Raw genomic sequence first — 20,802 nt, forward strand, 5'->3', positions numbered from 1 at the left:
AACGATGTATTTTCATTTAAGCGAGCCGAATAGCTTCTCTTACACACAGCTGGCAGGGACATGTGACTAAAACCCGCAGGTCAAGATGCACACATCAACCATCTGACTGGACATCACTCAACTAATTTGCATAAAGTTTGTCCAGAAAGAGAGAGAGCGTGAAATCAGTGTGTTTGTTGGCAGTTTAATGTGTCAAATCTGTTTGTATATTGTCGTCTCTCGCCACATTATGGCACGTCATGACACACTTTGGTGTAAACTATCAAACAAAATTAAGAAGAAAAAAAAGGCAACTAATTTTGCACGACGTCTCTGTTCACATCACGTACATACCGCTTAAAATCTCAAGGATTAGGATTTGGGTTGAGGTTAAGGTTAGGATTAGGTTTTGGGTTATGATTAAGGTTAGGGTTAGGATTAGGTCCAGGGTGAGGGTTAGGATTAGGCCCAGGGTTAGGGTTAGGTGTTGGGTAAAGTTGGGTAAGGTCTACTTAATGTAAGCAATGTATCAACAGAACATCTACAAGATATTTACTTCCGTGTATTCAGATTCTTCAATACTGCTACTTCACTGAGATGAGATTACTGCTACTTCACTGTTGATGTGTTACTGATACTCTGTTAAGAGTTTATTATCATCTACAAAGGACCACTCCAAATAATGTGTTACTAATAAACAGTGCAGTTGCAGTGTGTTTTGTGAAAATGTAAAGTACTGTAAGATGCATTAAGAGAGCCTGGCAACTTATAAGCAGTTAATAGAGTTAATGTACTGTATTTACTGTTTTTTATTATTTTATTTTATTTTTTTAAAGAAAAATGGGATATCACATATTGTACCTGCTGGGAGTGATTATGGTGGCTGGTTTCACTGATGCATCATCAATGAAAGGTACACATACATCTTTTATTTATATATATATATATATATATATAGATCTTAATGTTATCAGTAATCATGTAAAAAAAACTTTTCCTTTCTCTCCAGGATTGGTGTGATTTAGAGAATCCCCCAGGGAACAGTTACATATAACATTTATATATTTATATTTACAGCGACTTACAATGTGATCATTTTACACAGGTAGGCGAAGGTAGTGTTAGGAATCTTGCCCAAAGACTCTTACAGTATAGTGTAGGGTGTTTACCCAGGCAGGGATTGAGCCCCAGTCTACAGCATAGAAGGCAGAGGTCTTACCCACTACAGTGTATGAACCACATAATGTACTTGAGTTATAACCACAACTATACTTGATAGTTATAAAGATAATGAATTAATTATAATTATAATAATGACAACAGTAACCTGACACAATCAATCAGAACCACCTTTAAAATGATGTTTCTTTTGTTTATGTATTATTGAACAAATCTGCGTGGCTTTTTTCATTCCAGCCAAAAACCTCGCTCTCTATGGAAAAGCTACACAGTCAACCTTGGTTAATAACCCCTGGGCTCCATACGGTCATGCCTACAACGCTATAGATGGAAATACCAACTCCAACTATGACCACGGGTCATGCACTTCCACAGAGTGGCAGCAGAACCCCTGGTGGAGGGTGGACCTTCTGGACGAGTACACAGTGACCTCTGTCACCATCACTAACAGAGCAGACTGCTGTCCAGAGAGGATCAACGGAGCTGAGATACGCATCGGAAACTCTTCATGCAACAATGGAAACAACAATCCCATGTGAGAAAACTGTTTTTTTTTTTTAACAATGTAAAATCATAATAGTTGCTAATATTACTTAGCAAGTCATGGGCTGGAGGTTAGGGAACCAGCCTTGTGACCGGAAGGTCACCGGTTTGATCCCCTGAGCTGACAGTATGTGCCTTGAGGAAGGCACCCAACCCCCAACTGCTCCCCAGGCGCTGTGGATAGGGCTGCCCACCGCTCTGGGCAAGTGTGCTCACTGCCCCCTAGTGTGTGTGTTCACTAGTGTGTATGTGGTGTTTCACTGCATGGATGGGTTAAATGTGGAGGTGAAATTTCCCCGTTGTGGGACGAATAAGGGTCACTTAATCTAATCAGGTTAGCACCCTGCTGACTGTTTGCCATTGCTGGTCCACCCAGATTACTGTCCTGCATACAAGCTGTAAGTAGTTTTTAATCTACTCAAACAGACTTTAAAGGCACAGAGCCTTTTATTTTGGAGAATACAATAAGGCAAATATATAAAATGATTTATACAAAATGTTATGGTTGACACTTAAAATTATCTACTAAACTAATTTACAAAGTATAACTACAGAAAGGAGGGAAGGAAAATTGAGCCACCCAGAAAACACCAGTGGCCCACTATTCTCTTGCTATCAGAGATAGATAATTTAGAAACGCATCAGGTATATTTTCACATTTGTAGTGTTTCACTGGCAGAAAATGTGAATGTTTTTTTTTACCATATTTAAAGCCCTTGTGTGGGGTTTATTACTTTATTCCTGGCCTGTCAGATTCATCTGCTCCTGACTGTGGCCAATAGCAATCGTACAATCTCTCTTATATACACTGGATTCTCTGTTTTCTTCAGGGCTGGGGTGATCTCTAGCATCCCTGCAGGAAAATCCATCACCTTGATTTTCGAGAAAGGCTTCTCAGGTCGTTATGTTAACGTGATGATCCCTGGAGAAAATCGGCTCCTGACTCTCTGTGAGGTGGAGGTCTACGGCTATCCCACTCCAGATGGTGAGAAGGACACTCACACTGTACTCATTACACTTTATACTGTGAAAACAAGAGTGCTTTTCTAAACCAACTCAGTAATGTACACAGAGGTCTGATCCTAGATCGGCCTATAGGAATGTGAGGGGTCAGGCTACGACACCAGTCGCCACTAGGGGGCCTGGGCGTTCCAGGAGAGCTGCAAGGTGCAGCTCCCAGAACTCCAACTCCCAGAAGCCCTAGCGACAATCAGTGCTGACTGGTTGCACCTGGGGAACGCTGCATAAAAGCTCGCACAAATGGCAGTTTAGCATTACACCTTTGTGGAGGGGTAACCAGTGCAGTATTTCAGCCCAGGTGGGTAGAACGAAAGAAAGAAAGAAAGAAAGAAAGAAAGAAAGAAAGAAGGAAAGAACGGAAGAAAAGAAAGATAGAAAGATAGAAAGAAAGAAGAAAGAAGGAAGGAAGGAAAGAAAGAAGGAAAGAAAAGAAGAAAAGAAAGAAGGAAAGAAAAAAGAAAGAAAGAAAAGAAGGAAAGAAAGAAGGAAAGAAAAAAGAAAGAAGTAAGAAAAGAAGGAAAGAAAGAAAGAAAGAAAGAAAGAAGAAAAGAAAGAAAGAAAGAAAGAAAGAAAGAAAGAAAGAAAGAATAAAGAAGGAAGGAAAAAGAAAGAAAAGAAGGAAAGAATGAAGGAAAGAAAAAAGAAAGAAGGAAGGAAAGAAAGAAAAAAAGAATGAAAGAAGGAATATAAGTATTAATTTAGAATCATGAAAGAAAGAGACACTGGTCAAATAAACAGATAAACACCACAGAGTCGTAGAGTTTTAATGAAGCTCTGAGTTAAAGAGTCGTAGAGTTTTACTGAAGCTCTGAGTTAAAGAGCCGTAGAGTTTTACTGAAGCTCTGAGTTAAAGAGTCGTAGAGTTTTACTGAAGCTCTGAGTTAAAGAGTCGTAGAGTTTTAATGAAGCTCTGAGTTAAAGAGTCGTAGAGTTTTACTGAAGCTCTGAGTTAAAGAGTCGTAGAGTTTAATGAAGCTCTGAGTTAAAGAGTTGTAGAGTTTTACTGAAGCTCTGAGTTAAAGAGTCGTAGAGTTTTACTGAAGCTCTGAGTTAAAGAGTCGTAGAGTTTAACTGAAGCTCTGAGTTAAAGAGTCGTAGAGTTTTACTGAAGCTCTGAGTTAAAGAGTCGTAGAGTTTAATGAAGCTCTGAGTTAAAGAGTCGTAGAGTTTTACTGAAGCTCTGAGTTAAAGAGTCGTAGAGTTTAATGAAGCTCTGAGTTAAAGAGTCGTAGAGTTTAATGAAGCTCCGAGTTAAAGAGTCATAGAGTTTAATGAAGCTCTGAGTTAAAGAGTCGTAGAGTTTTACTGAAGCTCTGAGTTAAAGAGTCGTAGAGTTTTACTGAAGCTCTGAGTTAAAGAGCCGTAGAGTTTTACTGAAGCTCTGAGTTAAAGAGCCGTAGAGTTTTACTGAAGCTCTGAGTTAAAGAGTCGTAGAGTTTAACTGAAGCTCTGAGTTAAAGAGTCGTAGAGTTTTACTGAAGCTCCGAGTTAAAGAGCCGTAGAGTTTTACTGAAGCTCCGAGTTAAAGAGTCGTAGAGTTTTACTGAAGCTCCGAGTTAAAGAGTCGTAGAGTTTAATGAAGCTCCGAGTTAAAGAGTCGTAGAGTTTTACTGAAGCTCTGAGTTAAAGAGTCATAGAGTTTTAATGAAGCTCTGAGTTAAAGAGCCGTAGAGTTTTACTGAAGCTCTGAGTTAAAGAGTCGTAGAGTTTTACTGAAGCTCTGAGTTAAAGAGCCGTAGAGTTTATGAGCTCTGAGTTAAAGAGTCGTAGAGTTTTACTGAAGCTCTGAGTTAAAAGAGTCGTAGAGTTTTACTGAAGCTCTGAGTTAAAGAGTCGTAGAGTTTTACTGAAGCTCTGAGTTAAAGAGCCGTAGAGTTTTACTGAAGCTCTGAGTTAAAGAGTCGTAGAGTTTTACTGAAGCTCTGAGTTAAAGAGTCGTAGAGTTTTACTGAAGCTCTGAGTTAAAGAGTCGTAGAGTTTTACTGAAGCTCTGAGTTAAAGAGTCGTAGAGTTTAATGAAGCTCTGAGTTAAAGAGTCGTAGAGTTTTACTGAAGCTCTGAGTTAAAGAGTCGTAGAGTTTAACTGAAGCTCTGAGTTAAAGAGTCGTAGAGTTTTACTGAAGCTCCGAGTTAAAGAGCCGTAGAGTTTACTGAAGCTCCGAGTTAAAGAGTCGTAGAGTTTTACTGAAGTTCCGAGTTAAAGAGTCGTAGAGTTTAATGAAGCTCCGAGTTAAAGAGTCGTAGAGTTTTACTGAAGCTCTGAGTTAAAGAGTTGTAGAGTTTAATGAAGCTCTGAGTTAAAGAGCCGTAGAGTTTTACTGAAGCTCTGAGTTAAAGAGTCGTAGAGTTTTACTGAAGCTCTGAGTTAAAGAGCCGTAGAGTTTAATGAAGCTCTGAGTTAAAGAGTCGTAGAGTTTTACTGAAGCTCTGAGTTAAAGAGTCGTAGAGTTTAATGAAGCTCTGAGTTAAAGAGTCGTAGAGTTTTACTGAAGCTCTGAGTTAAAGAGTCGTAGAGTTTTACTGAAGCTCTGAGTTAAAGAGTCGTAGAGTTTTACTGAAGCTCCGAGTTAAAGAGTCGTAGAGTTTTACTGAAGCTCTGAGTTAAAGAGTCGTAGAGTTTTACTGAAGCTCCGAGTTAAAGAGTCGTAGAGTTTAATGAAGCTCTGAGTTAAAGAGTCGTAGAGTTTAACGAAGCTCTGAGTTAAAGAGCTGCGTTTTCAGATGTTTATTAAAAGTGAGCTCTGAGCTCGACTGTCTAATAAAAGCTGAACTGAGCTCCACAGTTTAGAAGCAGAACAACTGAAAGAGTCTCTCCACGTTTTCTGTGTTTTACTGAAGGTGATTGTAGGTCAGTATCTGCAGATCTAAGACCATAAACAGACAGACACTCTGTGATGTAAGCGGTGCTTTAAGGTCATTTAGAGCCTTAAAATCTAGTAGCAGAACTTTAAAATCTATCCTGAATGAAACAGGAATGTAGGTGTGATGGTCAGGTGTCCACATTCTGTTTGCCATATAGAGAATGTAGCGCTGAAAGGAACAGCTACACAGTCCAGCCTTTATGATCGTGGTTTTCCATCCAACGCCATTGATGGAAACCGAGATGGTTCATACAATCATGGCTCCTGCTCACACACTGAAAATGACCTCGGCCCATGGTGGAGGCTGGACCTGCTGAAACAGCACAAAGTGTTCACCATCAGCGTCACTAACAGGCAGGATGCTGTTTCTGACAGGCTGAATGGAGCTGAAATCAGAATCGGAGACAGTCTGGGCAACAACGGCAACAATAACCCGAGGTAAACTGCTTGCAGGGCTGAACAACAAAAGAGCAGATTTTCAGTGATACTTTTGATCTGCAATTATGTTATAATGACAGGTTCTGAATAATTTCTGAATAAGTACTAAAATACACTCAGAATCACTCTGAAAAGCCATATTTATGTTTCCTAATTAACTATAATTTCAAGTATCTTTGTTATTGCAGTTTAAAAAATATATATTAAAAGTTGAATAAACACAAAGCAGTAATTTGGAAGCTTCTGTTGGATTAAATTAAGTCAATTAAGGAAGACTTAGAGCGATCTCTTAGATTTAGTCTAGTCTGTTCATTAATAAGCAGTGTGAGATTGAGATGATCACATATTTCCTTGTGATCAGATACAACAGTCTGCCAGTCAAGAATACAATTGCCTAGCATCAGCATCTCTACATTAGAGCATTATGATAAAAGTCCAGTTATGTTGAGGGAGCAGGAGGAAGCCTGTAGAACTTCACAACAACAAATACATAATTTTGCCTAATTTTGCACACTTCTTAAAAACAAAAAAATCTTAAAAGCAAAATGTAACTGCATTTTTCCATTTATATTTTATTACTTTAGTTGAGAGTGTCTAGAAGCTTTCAAGCAGTAATCCATGACTTCCTTTTTCACTGGGGTATATATATATATATATACATATATACATATATATATATACATATATACATATATATGTATGTGTATATGAGGTGACACAGAGGTCCAATTCATGGAAAGGCAAGAGAACACACAATTAAAATAAGGGAAAATTATATTAACCTGATAAGTCCGTGACTAGGGCTATAAAAAATAGCTACTCACCTGAAAATGTCCACATCTATTTACAGGCAATAGAACAAATATAATGAAAAATTCCTATCAGCTGGAACTGTGACAAACTTGGCTGGACAAAGACCCAAGCTTATTTTGCCCCCACACACAGTGAGGAGGACTAAACACAGTCAGAAATAAATAAATTAATTAATTAATTAATCCCCAACATAACAAACAGGCCTTATCAAACAGGTATTTATTTAGGCCAGCCCTAATTAATATTAGCTCACACGTGCAATTCTTTTTTTGCAAATTTTCTGATTGTGATCATTTTTTTCACCTTTTGCTTCTTCAGGTGTGGAGTGATTCAACACTGCCAGTGCAGGGCCGACCTTTACCTTTGACTGTAAAGGGATGGAGGGACAGTACGTCAACATTGTGATTCCAGGAAGGAGCGAGTATCTCACTCTGTGTGAGGTGGAGGTGTACGGAGCTCCTCTGATCTGAAGAACCTCTCGGCCTTCATGATTACAGTGTGATGCTGTTACATCACATCACACGATGCAGTGTGATTACTGGTGATGTTACTGTGGTGATCTTGGCAGTTGGGTTCAGTTACAGTTATTACTGCATGCTGGTCTCTGAATTCAAGTCAGTTGTGGTCTCTTCGCCCCAAATGTGAGGCTGCCCTTCACGATCTTGATGTTACTTTATTACATGGTCTGTTATAAATCTAATGATTTGATTCTCGTTGGTTAACCTGGTACTGAATCAGCTGTGTTTTTACTCAGACTGCTTGAACGGGTTTAAAAGGTGGCCTTTCAGTGCTGATTATTTAGTTTTCTAATTTTTCTTATTTAGTTTTTTTAATTGCATTGTGTCGTGATTTGGGTGATTTCTTTTTCTCTATTGGGTAAATAATAAATTTTGTCAGCTCTGCACTTTGTCTATTGCTTTTTAACAGCGTGAGTCATCAGCTATAATTCCAAATATCACTTATGCCAGTCTTCAAAACCTGTGGCCACTTTATTGGAAACACCTATGTTGTGCTTTCACTCACTGGCCACTTTAATGGAAACACCTATGTTGTGCTTCGACTCACTGATGACTTTATTAGAAACACCTACCTTATAGCCCCACTATATAAGAGTATAATTACAGGCTGTCTATAACTACCATCTGTTGCTGCACAGTTAATGCTGGCGCCCTAAATCTGTGAAATAGTACACAGTTCAAATGCAGTTTTGTTTTGTGATAAGCAAAAAATGAAGACCTATAAAAGTGAAAACAGCTTAATGGTAATAATATAAAAACACGTTTATCAGTTAACAAGTTAAAATTGTCACAACTTTTGAATAAAAAACTGACACTCATACAAAGCTTTTACTGAAGTTGCTGAAAAAATGTTGAATAATAGTACATAAACAAAACATTTACACAGATTTTATGTCTTATAAGTTTTATATCCTTTTATGTAAATTTTGTAACTTCTGAAGCTACACAATCTTATATCTTGGATTAAAGGGGAGCTTGTCACTGCTGAAAGTTGGCAGCTTAGCTCTATATGAAAGCATCGTTCTCTTATAGAAAGTAACATATATGAATCATAATATTTAAGTAATTTACAAGAAATTACTTTTTTGTTTGCTCTATATGATTACAGGTCTTATTGGAAATGCAAATTCCAGTGGTATCAAAGGTCGCTTTTACACTATAGAGGTTCTCAGGGCAGTACTGGGCCGTTTCGCGCTGGTCCGGTTTCTTCTCCCATCTGTTGTACCACTAAATCAGAACCAGGAATATACCCAAGAAAACTACACAAACAAGTGGCTAACTGCTAACAATCAAAAAGCTACACACACACCACCCACCACAAAACACGGTTGATTCCGTCTGTAATCAAAACCGCCTGGTTTTTAAGCGTTCCGTGTCAAACCGCGTCTGTGTGGAAATGCCACTGGAACGGTTACCCTCCATGCTTAGAACCATTAGGCCCTGCAGTGGAAAAGAATTTTCCACATGGACACGGTTCGACACGGAACACTTAAAAAAGCTAAACATACTCAGGGCCACAGAACGGTTTGGTGGGATGACGTAATGTTGTAGCTATTCGCTGCCTGGCTCTACGTTTATATTGGTATTGTGCCACCGCATCCTGTTCGTGACCTAAAGCTCCGGCGGGCCTGGGTTATGCTGCAGGACGATGATCTGAAGCACACAAGCAAGTCCACCAGAAAATTCTTAATGTTACACCTTGTCCCAAATGTGGTACAATATTTTTTGAATAAAGGTTTTTTATTTAAAAATTAACCTCATGACAAATCGAAACAAATTTCACTTAAAAATAAATCAAAAAGAGAGTTTTACAAACAACACTGAAAAAAATACAGAAGTATTGTTTTCCCAAGTGTAAGTTTAGAGGTTAGTGTTTGGGACAGTCTCCTTTCAATAGAACCCTATAAATGATGGTTTTGTATATATTTAGCTTATTACTGTCTCTATTAGTGCCTGGTTTAAATTAGGGATGGCCTAATCTAGGAGACGCCACTGATTGTTTATTTGACCTGATACCAAGCAATACCAAGGCTAATATCCCGATACCGGTACCGGTACCAGTACTTTAAAGCATGTGATTTTTGACAATGACAAATGGTGAATGTGAAAAAATTATAACAAAGTCTGACATTAATATGAAATAAAGAGATCAGAGTTCTCTCATTGCTTCTTTTTAAATAACATCACATAACAAAATTCAGTTTAGTGTTCAGTAATGTTCACATTATATGTTCAGTATGTTCAGTTAAACTAGTCCTTTACATGTCAACTGAAAATTCAGTAACAAGAGCCAATACTTTTTCAGTACACAGCAGACCTGTTACGGTGAATACTATGTGTTATTGTTTTCAAGCTTCCCTATTAATAAAGGCCCCATAAATCATCTGCCTAGATTAAGAGGTTTTCTAGTTTATAGGTTTTTCTTCAAAAAACATGTTGATATTTTTTCCGTGCAGTCAGCTTCTTCTTTGTGTCACTAATTCTAGAAAAACTCTTCCAGAGGGTACAGATCATTTTTAATCAAATTTATGTTCCACCTTAAATTAATACGTATAACTGCTAAAAATTAGGATAAAAAGCTAGAGAATAAGAAGCTAACTGGGCTTCATCTTTTAACTCATTATTATCATTTAACTCAGTATTATTTGTTTGTTGGTTCCAAAGTTCAAACATGCCCTGAGAGCAGATCAGAATGTTATTATAACTATTCTCTCATTTAATAATAAAACTGGATGTAGTGTAGTTTAGTTTATGTTCATTTGACTTTAGCTGGTGATTCTGAATAAGTTTTAGAGAGGAAAGGAAGTAAGAATAACCACCTCAGTGCCCAGTTACAGTGCAAAGTTCAGATAATGAATAATTTTTAGGCTATACGTTATTTATTTGTTATATTGTACAAAACATATAAACAAAATAATATATATTTATGTACAAATTATATCAAATGAATGGTATAGAATGTGCAATGAACTACTCTATCTCTCTATCTCTCCCTCTGTATACATACATGTCGCTGGTGTCAGAAGAAAACCTTGTATCTCCGAAGCGATAACTTTACAGGAGAGGGAAAAAACATAATTTACTTTTAATGTAAGTCAATGGAACCAGACTTTTCTCCAAGTCACTTCAGGTCATTTCTTTTGGTCCATTCATCATGAAATTTACATACAATGTAAATAAAGACAGGTATTTTCAAATTATGTCAAAAACTGAAACGTCAAAAAGTGGAGATCCACCCGCACCAGCGCAACACAAACAAGACACACCACCACCACCATGTCAGTGTTACTGCAGTGCTGAGAATGATCTACCCCCAAATAGTACCTGCTCTGTGAGGGTCCATGGGGGTCCTGACCACTGAAGAACAGGGTAAAAGGGGGCTAACAAAGTATCAGAGAAACAGATGGACTACAGTCTGTAACTGTAGAACTACAAAGTGCACCTATATAGTAAGTGGAGCTGATAAAATGGACTATGAGCATAGAAACAAGGAGGTGGTCAGAACGTTATGTCTGATTGGTGTATGTATATATATATAAAACCCCATTTACAGTATTACAGCACTATACATGACGAATGAGAGAGCTTATAAATGTGTGGGTTTGTTTATTGATCATTCTGCTGAACTGGTTTTGAAATGTGTTGCTGGTATAAATTTAAAAAGGTCATATATTTTGCAAAGCACAATACAATTTCTCAATTTGAACATTTGATATATTGTCTTTGACAGTCAAAGTCCATGCATATTTGCGAGGATGAGTGGAGCCGTCAGATAAAGTCAGAGGCAGACTTGAACTACAGGTCAAAATCAAAGCAGGGCAACGTGCCAGGGATTTCTGGTAAAGCTGATCAATAAAGGCAAATATAGAAGATAATAAGAGTTACTTATCGCTCTAGCAACTTACAAAACTTCAGTTGTGCCAAATAAGACTCTCTGGAAACACTGCTGAGTGAGTACCAGTGCAACTTTATTATTGTAAGTATTTCTAACTGAGATTGTTTTTGAGGGGAACAGTGAACTGGGGGAGAGTTCTTTCTGAGTGCTGCAGGGTCAGTGAAATGCCTTCAGGGTCTCATAGTAAAGCCAGAGATAAAAGCTTAAATCAGACAAAACCTTTACACCTGGCATTAACATGTGTCCTGGGTGTTCTGAACATAAGTTGATGGAATTAACACTGGTGTGTTTTGTGAAAATGTAAAGTACAGTGAGGTGCCTTAAGACAGCCCAGCAATACCCAGAGAAAAGATAAGAGTTAATGTACTTTTGTAATGTCTTTGCTTTTTTTAAGAAAATGGAACATCACATATTTTACCTGCTGGGAGTGATTACAGTGACTGGTTTCACTGATGCATCATCTATGAAAGGTACACATCATCTTTACACATTATATACATCTGCGCTCATTGTCCATTTTATCCGCTCCACTTACTATATAGGTGCACTTTGTAGTTCTACAGTTACAGACTGTAGTCCATCTGTTTCTCTGATACTTTGTTAGCCCCCTTTTATTCTGTTCTTCAGTGGTCAGGACCCCCATAGACCCTCACAGAGCAGGTACTATTTGGGTGGTAGATCATATCCACTCCTACCTTGTCAGTCCACCTTGTAGATGTAAAGTCAGAGACGATAGCTCATCTGCTGCTGCACAGTTTGTGTTGGTCATCCTCTAGTCCTTCATCAGTGGTCACAGGACGCTGCCCACAGGACGCTGCCCACAGGACGCTGTTGGCTGGATATTTTTGGTTGGTGGACTATTCTCAGTCCAGCAGTGACACTGAGGTGTTTAAAAACTCCAGCAGCACTGCTGTGTCTGATCCACTCAGACCAGCGCAACACACACTAACACACCACCACCACGTCAGTGTTACTGCAGTGCTGAGAATGATCCACCACCCAAATAGTACCTGCTCTGTGAGGGTCCATGGGGGTCCTGACCACTGAAGAACAGGGTAAAAGGGGGCTAACAAAGTATCAGAGAAACAGATGGACTACAGTCTGTAACTGTAGAACTACAAAGTGCACCTATATGGTAAGTGGAGCTGATGTGTGTGTGTGTGTGTGTGTGTGTGTATATATATATATATATATATATATATATATATATATGGACATGAGGGTACATGCATTCATAGATATTAAAGAAGTTAATTGTTTACAACTACAATTTTTGTAGGCTCCAGATTTTGATGTGATCATTACATCATGTAAGAAAAATTCTAAACACCTTTGTGCTGTTTTTCTTTTCTCTCCAGGGCTGGTGTGATTAATAGATAGATGATATAAATGAATGATATAAAAACAAACAATAATCATGATTATAGTGATAACAACAGTAACTTGAGGAATGTTAACAGAATCACCTTTCAAATGATGTTTCTTTTGCTTATGTATTATTGAACACATCTGCATGGCTTTTTTCATTCCAGCCAAAAACCTCGCTCTCTATGGAAAAGCCACACAGTCATCCTTGGTTGAAAACCCCTATGCGGCATTCAGTCACGCCTACAACGCTATAGACGGAAATACTGAATCAAACTACAACCTTGGTTCTTGCACCGCCACCGAGTTCCAACAAAACCCCTGGTGGAGGGTGGACCTTCTGGACGAGTACACAGTGACCTCCATCACCATCTATAACAGAGGAGACTGCTGTCCAGAGAGGATCAACGGAGCTGAGATACTCATCGGAAACTCTTTAGTCAACAATGGAAACAGCAACACCAGGTGATAAAACAGTTTGTTTTTTATTACAATGTAAAATGTTAACAGTTGTTAGTATTGCTGGAAAAAACATCCAATTACAATGCAAAAGCAAAGGAGCATGGAAATTTTGACACTGTATATAATGGAACAGAATAAGTCAAACACTTACAGTAAAAAAAAACTTTGAGGCTCTAATTGCAAAAGAACAATCCAAACATGTAGTTAAAAAACAGGCCGGGTTCAAAACCAGAACAAAACGGGTACTTAATAACACAAACATCAAAAAGTGGTCAAAGAAAGAATGAGATCAAAAACAAGAGAGTACTAAGATAGCAAACATAGCCAAGAAAAGGGAAAAGCCAAAAAACAGTCATAAACACAGAGGAATAAACCTGAAAACAAACAATCTTTCTCAGGTGATAAGGATCTGTGATTGTATGATGGCTGTGGCATGTTGGTCACATGGTCTCCTGGGGGACTCTGGGAGTTTGGGTTTGGGGAGTGTAGTATTGGGGAGTACAGAGTGTACTATAGTGGCGTGACATCGTAAAACCACTACATTCATACTTTTTTTTTTTTAATACCATGAACAATATTTACAGTGTAAATTGAAAGTGCAAAACAACTTTATTCATAAAGCCAAAACTAGTTGTAGAACCTATACCCACAGAGTGTGCTTGTGCTTTATGATCTCCTTAGATGAACTTCTTATTTTACTGCAGTCATCGTTCACTATGTGGGCAAAGATTTGTATTCCCTTCATATATCACGATGAAACACATGGTACACTTGCAACACGCTAGCAACCACCTGAAACACAATAGCAACAACCAAACAGCTCCCTAGCAACCACCAGAGATATCAGACCTCCAATACTATAGCGACCACACAGAAGCACCTTAGCAACCCTTTTGAAAAAAATATAAACTGCCTAGCAATGCCTTAGCAAACACTTGCAATACTATAGCAACCACAAAGCACCCACTTGGAATATATAAATAACTCAAGTAACTTTAAATAACCCATAAACCTAAAAACCTAAATCTACACAAAACATAAACAACACACTAAATTCAACAAATAATTACAATATACATACATATAATTATCAACAATGATCAACAGCTGCTTTGTCAAGCCAACTTAGAGTTTGTTCGCAAACTGTTCCTGTCTAGTTTAGTTGAAGTGCACCTCCCATTGGCAGCTAGTAAGGGTACCTAGTTGTCGGCAGTGGATGAGTTGAATAGACCTCTGGATGTTTTTACCAAGATCTCATGGCTTATTCTTCTTTAAAGAACATACATTTGAATTTTACAGGTGAAAATAATAACCAGACACACTGCAGATTTTATGAGACATAATTTCATATTCAGCACAGTTTGTGTCTTCATGGTTATCAGTGGATAGTCTCGCTCAGTGGTCCCCAAACCTCCTTCTGAAGATCCACCCAGCTCTAACCCAGATCTGACACATATCATTTAGCTAATCAAAGACTTCTGGAGGCAGTAACTAAATGGATCAGGTGGGGTTGAATAGCTAAGATCTGCAGGAAGGCAGCTTTTCAGGTGCAAAGTTGGTGACCACCGGTCTAACCAGTTAAGATTAAACTTTGTCATCAGGGGTGGCAAACTGCAGTTCTGGAGGTTCAGTGTCCAGGACAAATTGGTCATTTTCCTGCTCTTAACACACCACATAAACCTGGCAATTACCTCTGAGTTGAATTAGGAGTGTTTGAGTAGGATAATCACCAAACTGTGCTGAACTCCGGCCTTCCAGGACTGGAGTTCACCACCAATGATTATATCATGGCTTATGTAATTGTGACGCGTCGATGTAAGTGAAAAATCGAACCAGTATGCATTGTACCAGGCCAGCTAACCAATCTGTGCTGGGCTGCGCCAAAGTTAAACAAGACTCTTATCTTTTTGTACCTTTGAATGCCTGACAGTCTGTATGTTTGTCCCTGTTTTATGTCCCTCATTTATTGCACAACAGTCGTCTACAGTCCTATGCAAATGTTTGCATGCACAACCGGTCAGAGTCCATGTTTTGTAAATGTAAAATTTAATATGTTTACACATTCCTGGCCTGTCAGTTTCATCTGCTCTTGACTGTGGCCTATAGAAATCGTACAATCTCTCTCATATGCACTGTATTTTGCTTTGTCCCCAGAGTTGGGGTGATCTCTAGCATCCCTGGAGGACAATCTATGACATTAACCTTCGAGAAAGGCTTCTCAGGTCGTTATGTCAACGTGATCATCCCAGGAGATAAGCGGCTCCTGACTCTCTGTGAGGTCGAGGTCTACGGCTATCCCACTCCAGATGGTGAGAAACACTGTATTCACTGTATGTGCTAACTTTAGCTTTATCTACCTTAGATGGTTGATTAGCTGAGCTGTTTGAAATGGTGGGCGGAGCAAGCGAGCTTGAGCTGGAAAAAGCAATGTTTTCCAGGTCTTCATCTCCCGTTTGGAAACACTTGGGTTTCTCAGTAGATTGCAACAGTGATGGGTAAAGAGTGGCAGACTGAATGGTGACATTCAGCCAGCACTGTCACACCAAATGCCCATGCTAATACCTCAACTATGCTAACTTATTTCTAAAGACTCACCCAAATGCCTCAGTTAGCAGAGCGAGGAGGGAACACGGGTCTCAGCAGCTACTCCCAGAATTCAAACAGCCGCCAAGTGGCGAATCTGAACAAGACAAACAAATAACAGAGATGTGTGTAGCTTCTAGTAGCTGTAGAAAGTCTTGGATTACGCATTTATATTATATTTATATTATTTTTCATTGATTTTTATCTTCTATGAAAATGATTAGGTCTTCAACAAGCACTGTCATCTTTGTAGGGAAAAAGCATTTTTGGATTTACCAAGATAGATAGACAGATACAGTGCCCTCCAAAAATATTGGCACCCCTGTTAATCTTGCGCAAAATGAGAAGTAAAAATTATTCTTAATTACTTATACTTTTGATCTTTCATCTAAAATATTAGAAAAAAAAACATTTATTTATTTATTTACATAGATGCAATAATTAAAAAAAAAAAAAACTTAATCTTGTCATGAAATAATTTTCCTAAATCTATGTGTACCACAATTATTGGTACCCCTTCAAATTCTTAAGAGTGAAATCCAACTGAAATTTTTTTCCCTTTAATATTTTAAGTTTTAAAGTTTGACTGAGTAATTAGGAACAGTTCAATGGTCAACCATGACTTCCTGATTCACTGGGGAATATGTATATATAAAACTACTAAACACAGGCCAAATTCCCTCAGTCATCCATCACTGTGAGAAAGACCAGAGAATACAGCAATGATAGTCAACAAAAGGTTGTTGAGTCGCACAAATCAGGAAATGGCTACAAGAAAAGAGCTAAACTGTTGAGAATGCCCATTTCCACTATCAGAGCAATAATTAAGAAGCTTAAAACGATGGGAGATGTTAAGAATCTGTCGGGAAGAAGATGCATGTCTGTACTGACCCCACACACAGTGAAGAGGATAGTTTTAGTGGACAAAGAATGTCCAGGGATCACAGATGGGGAATTGCAGAAATTAGACCTTGGGGACAGAATGTCTCCCAAACCACAATCGAACACCACCCGTATAACTGTAACAAGCTGTTTGGGGGTGTTGCTGTCAAGGACTAACAAACTCAAGCTCCTGTAGTTTGTCAAACGTTACTGGAACTTTCGGTGGGACTGTGTTCTGAGGTCAGATGAGACCAAAACAGAGGTTTTGACAACAAACACCAAAGGTGAGTTTGGCGTGGACACATAGACAGCCAGGCGGAAAACTGCCTCAACCAGGAAGCTTAAACTCGGCCATAGTTGGGATCTTCCAGCAGGACAATGATCCTCAGCACACCTCTAAATCAACACAAAAATGGTTCATTGGCCACAGAATTAAGGTTTCTCCATGGCCACCCCACTTTCCTGACCTAAACCCTATAGAAAACCTGGGGAATGAGCTGAAGAGGAGAGTCCATGGTGTGGACCTCAGAATAAGAAGGTTCTGTATGGAGGAATGGTCTCAGATCCTTTGTCATGTGTTTTCCAGTCTCATTAAGCATTATTGAAGACTCAGAGCTGCTATCTTTGCAAAGTGAGGCTGCGCAAAGCATTAAATGAAGGCGTGCAACAATTGTGGCACACACAGATTTGGGAAAAATATTTATTCCAGTATCCCAGTTAGATTTATTTATTTATTTATTCATTTATTTTTAATAATTGCACTTCAAGTAGGTAGGTAGGTAGGTAGGTAGATTGTTATTGTAAAATGGAAGCATCTAGCAGCAACAACAGCACTGAGCACTTTTAGGATGAATCAGAACATTGATTGCCAGCGAGGCCTGACCTCACAAACGCTCTTTTGACCTAATCGGCAAAAATTCCCCATTACAACATCTTGTGAAAAGCTTCCCAAAAGAGTGGAGGCTGTTATACTCCATGTTAATATTTATGGTTTTGAAATGGTCCACAAGCTCATCTAGGTGTGATGGTCAGGTGTCCATATTCTGTTTGCCATATAGTGTATTTGTATGATTACAGACTGTAACCCAGTGGTGTCCAATTATCTGCCGGTTTTCAATCCAAAATGCCAAAACTCATCTGTTTAATTGTTTGAAAACTTAGAATAACTGGTCAAACAATTAAAATCAGCAAAAATTTCTGACAGATCTTTTGATCTGTTATTGGATCTGTTATTGGACTGACATGCTTTCGGTACTGTTTCCTGTGCAGGAGAGAATGTAGCGCTGAAAGGAAGAGCTACACAGTCCAGCCTTTATGAGCGTGGTTTTCCATCCAACGCCATTGATGGAAACCGAGATGGTGTGTACAATCATGGCTCCTGCTCACACACTGAAAATGATCTCAGTCCATGGTGGAGACTGGACCTGCTGAAACAGCACAAAGTGTTTACCATTAGTGTCGCTTCCAGGCAGGAGGCTACTTCTGTAAGGCTGAATGGAGCTGAAATCAGAATCGGAGACAGTCTGGACAACAACGGCAACAATAACCCGAGGTAAACTGCTTGCAGGGCTGAACAACAAAAGAGCAGATTTTCAGTGATACGTTTGATCTGCAGTTATGTTATAATGACAGGTTCTGAATAATTTCTGAATAAGTACTAAAATACACTCAGAATCACTCTGAAAAGCCATATTTATGTTTCCTAATTAACTATTATTTCAAGTATCTTTGTTATTGCAGTTTAAATATATATATATATATATATATATATATATATATATATATATATATATATATATATATATACAGAGTTGAATAAACCTAAAGCAGTAATATTGTAGCGTCTGTTGGATTAAATTAAGTCAATTAAGGAAGACTTAGAGTGATCTCTTAGATTTAGTCTAGTCTGTTCATTAATAAGTGGTATTAATACTTAAGAGTGTCTAGAAACTTTCAAGCAGTAATCCATGACTTCCTTTTTCACTGGGGTATATATATATATATATATATATATATATATATATATAAGGTGATCCAGAGGTCAAGTTCATGAGAAAGACAAGAGAACACACAATTAAAATACCGAACAATTACACTGACCTTAATAAGTCATGGAAAGGCTGGACAAGGACCCAAGTTTATTTTGCCACAACACACAGTGAGGTGGACAGTAAGACAGAAAGAATGAGCACCTGCAGTTCACTAAATACTACTGGGACTGTAGTAACTGTGTTTATTTCTTGATGAGGGATTCTTTTTAATCTCAGAGTAAAATTACCTAAATTAATGGTTGGATTTTATGTTTTTTCAGTGTGAAATTATCTAATTAATAAATTTTAACCCTATTTACTTATTTTTACCCGGGTGTCAATAATTGTGGAGGGGGCTGTAGAAAGCTACCCATCCATCTTTGCTATGCTGTCAGTTCTATACAGATTATAACAATATAGTATCTCTTACAGATTCTGGTTGAGAGATCAGAATTTTTAGCTGGTGGAGTTTATCATGCACCCTCCGATATGCACATCAATAATCAATATTAGCTCACGTGTGCAATTCCTTTTCACAATTGTTTCCGATTGTGCTAATAATTTATAATATAAATTTTTCACCTTTTGCTTCTTCAGGTGTGGAGTGATCAACACTGCCAGCGCAGGTCAGATCTTTACCTTTGACTGTAAAGGGATGGAGGGCCGGTACATCAACATTGTGATTCCAGGAAGGAGCGAGTTCCTCACTCTGTGTGAGGTGGAGGTGTACGGAGCTCCTCTGATCTGAAGAACCTCTCGGCCTTCATGATTACAGTGTGATGATCAGTTTTATTTCATGTATTGGGGCTGTGCTTGAAGGGGTCACTGGAATGTGTAATAAAAACTGTCATGGGCTAAATTTATAGAGCTAAAAAACACGAAATGTTTATCTCTTAAAGGACGCCAATGTGCATATCTGAGGGTACAGGATCGGCCACACTGACCATTTCCCACAGCATTTAAAAATGAAACTATATTTGGATCTTTGAGTATATTTTCATTAGGCTTGGTCTTGGTCAGCGTATTTTAGGTTATGTTGATTACTGTGGTGATCTTGGTAGTTGGGTTCAGTTACAGTTATTACTCCATGCTGGTCTCGGAATTCAAGTCAGTTCCCCCAAATGTGAGGCTGTCTTGATCATCATGGTCTTTATCTGACTTGATGTTACTTTACTACATGGTCTGTTATAAATCTAATGATTTCTCACTGGTTAACCTGGCACAGCTGTGTTTTTATTCAAGGGTTATTATTAAAAGGTGGCCTTTCACTGCTGATTATTTAGTTTTCTATTCCTCGTAATTACATTGTATCGTGATTTGGTTGATCACTATTTCTCTATTGGGTAAATAATACATTTTGTCAGCTCTGCACTTTGTCTGTGTCATCTGTTAGAGCACCAGCTACAATTCTAAATATGACTCAAGCTTGTCTTCAATATATATGGCCACTTAGGAACACCTATGTTGTGCTTCCACTGACTGGCCATTTTAATAGAAACACCTGCCTTATATCCCCAATGTAGAAGTCAATGGTTACAGGCTGTCACCCATTAGTTGCTGCAGAGTTTATCAGCCCCTTCTACCTCATTCACCATTGGCCAGTTTCTAACTACATGGCTGCTGTTGGCCAGATGTTATTTGTGTGGTTATACATTCTCAGCATAGCAATGACACTGACATGGTAGTGTGTGGTGGTGGTATGATTGATGCTTAGGTTTTTACACATCAGTAACACTGCTAGGTTGATAGTAGACCACCCACCCAAAAAATTCAGCTAATAGTGACTATGAAACTGACCAATGTAGGTCTAGTGGATGGCCAACACAAACTGTGCAACAATAGATCAGCTACAGTCTGTAACTGTAAACAAGCAAGGAAGGATAGGAACTGGAAACTGGTCATTTAACTATTACTTTGATTTTACATGTCACATGACACAAGTAATACATGTACCTAGCAGTGAGTCCAAAGGTCATTAATCACTTGAAAGTGTTGATTATAAATACCAGTTCACAGCAAATAAATTTAGCTTTAGGCCCAATCCTTAGGTCATGGATTAAGATTTTACATATGGCACCACAGGGATCAGTTTGAACAAGCCACATAGTACCGAGCCTCCTCCCTACTTTTAGAAAAACGAGACAAGGGTGCCCCCTGTCCCCATTGCTTTTGATGTTGCCAACAATGCCAGCTCTTTGAGGAATAATACCTTCTCTTCTAAACAAATCCTATCG

At 38.5% G+C, this 20,802-nt stretch overlaps 1 protein-coding gene and 1 pseudogene across 1 annotated transcript; both read left to right on the plus strand.

Annotated features, from left to right (window-relative positions):
* The first annotated feature begins 819 nt into the window (after positions 1 to 819).
* On the plus strand, positions 820 to 7,451 carry LOC118798686 (annotated as a pseudogene).
* Positions 7,452 to 11,159: 3,708 nt separating this feature from the next.
* LOC118798684 (fucolectin-2-like) lies at positions 11,160 to 19,939 on the plus strand. Its single transcript, XM_036558172.1, has 6 exons — positions 11,160 to 11,327; positions 11,641 to 11,716; positions 12,779 to 13,076; positions 15,228 to 15,382; positions 17,808 to 18,090; positions 19,166 to 19,939. Exons 2-6 carry the CDS (start codon positions 11,644 to 11,646, stop codon positions 19,314 to 19,316), a joined length of 960 nt encoding a protein of 319 aa, XP_036414065.1. The 5' UTR covers positions 11,160 to 11,327; positions 11,641 to 11,643; the 3' UTR covers positions 19,317 to 19,939.
* The last annotated feature ends 863 nt before the right edge of the window (positions 19,940 to 20,802 follow it).

Source organism: Colossoma macropomum, unplaced genomic scaffold (assembly GCF_904425465.1).
Source record: "Colossoma macropomum unplaced genomic scaffold, Colossoma_macropomum, whole genome shotgun sequence".
NCBI classification, from domain to species: domain Eukaryota; kingdom Metazoa; phylum Chordata; class Actinopteri; order Characiformes; family Serrasalmidae; genus Colossoma; species Colossoma macropomum.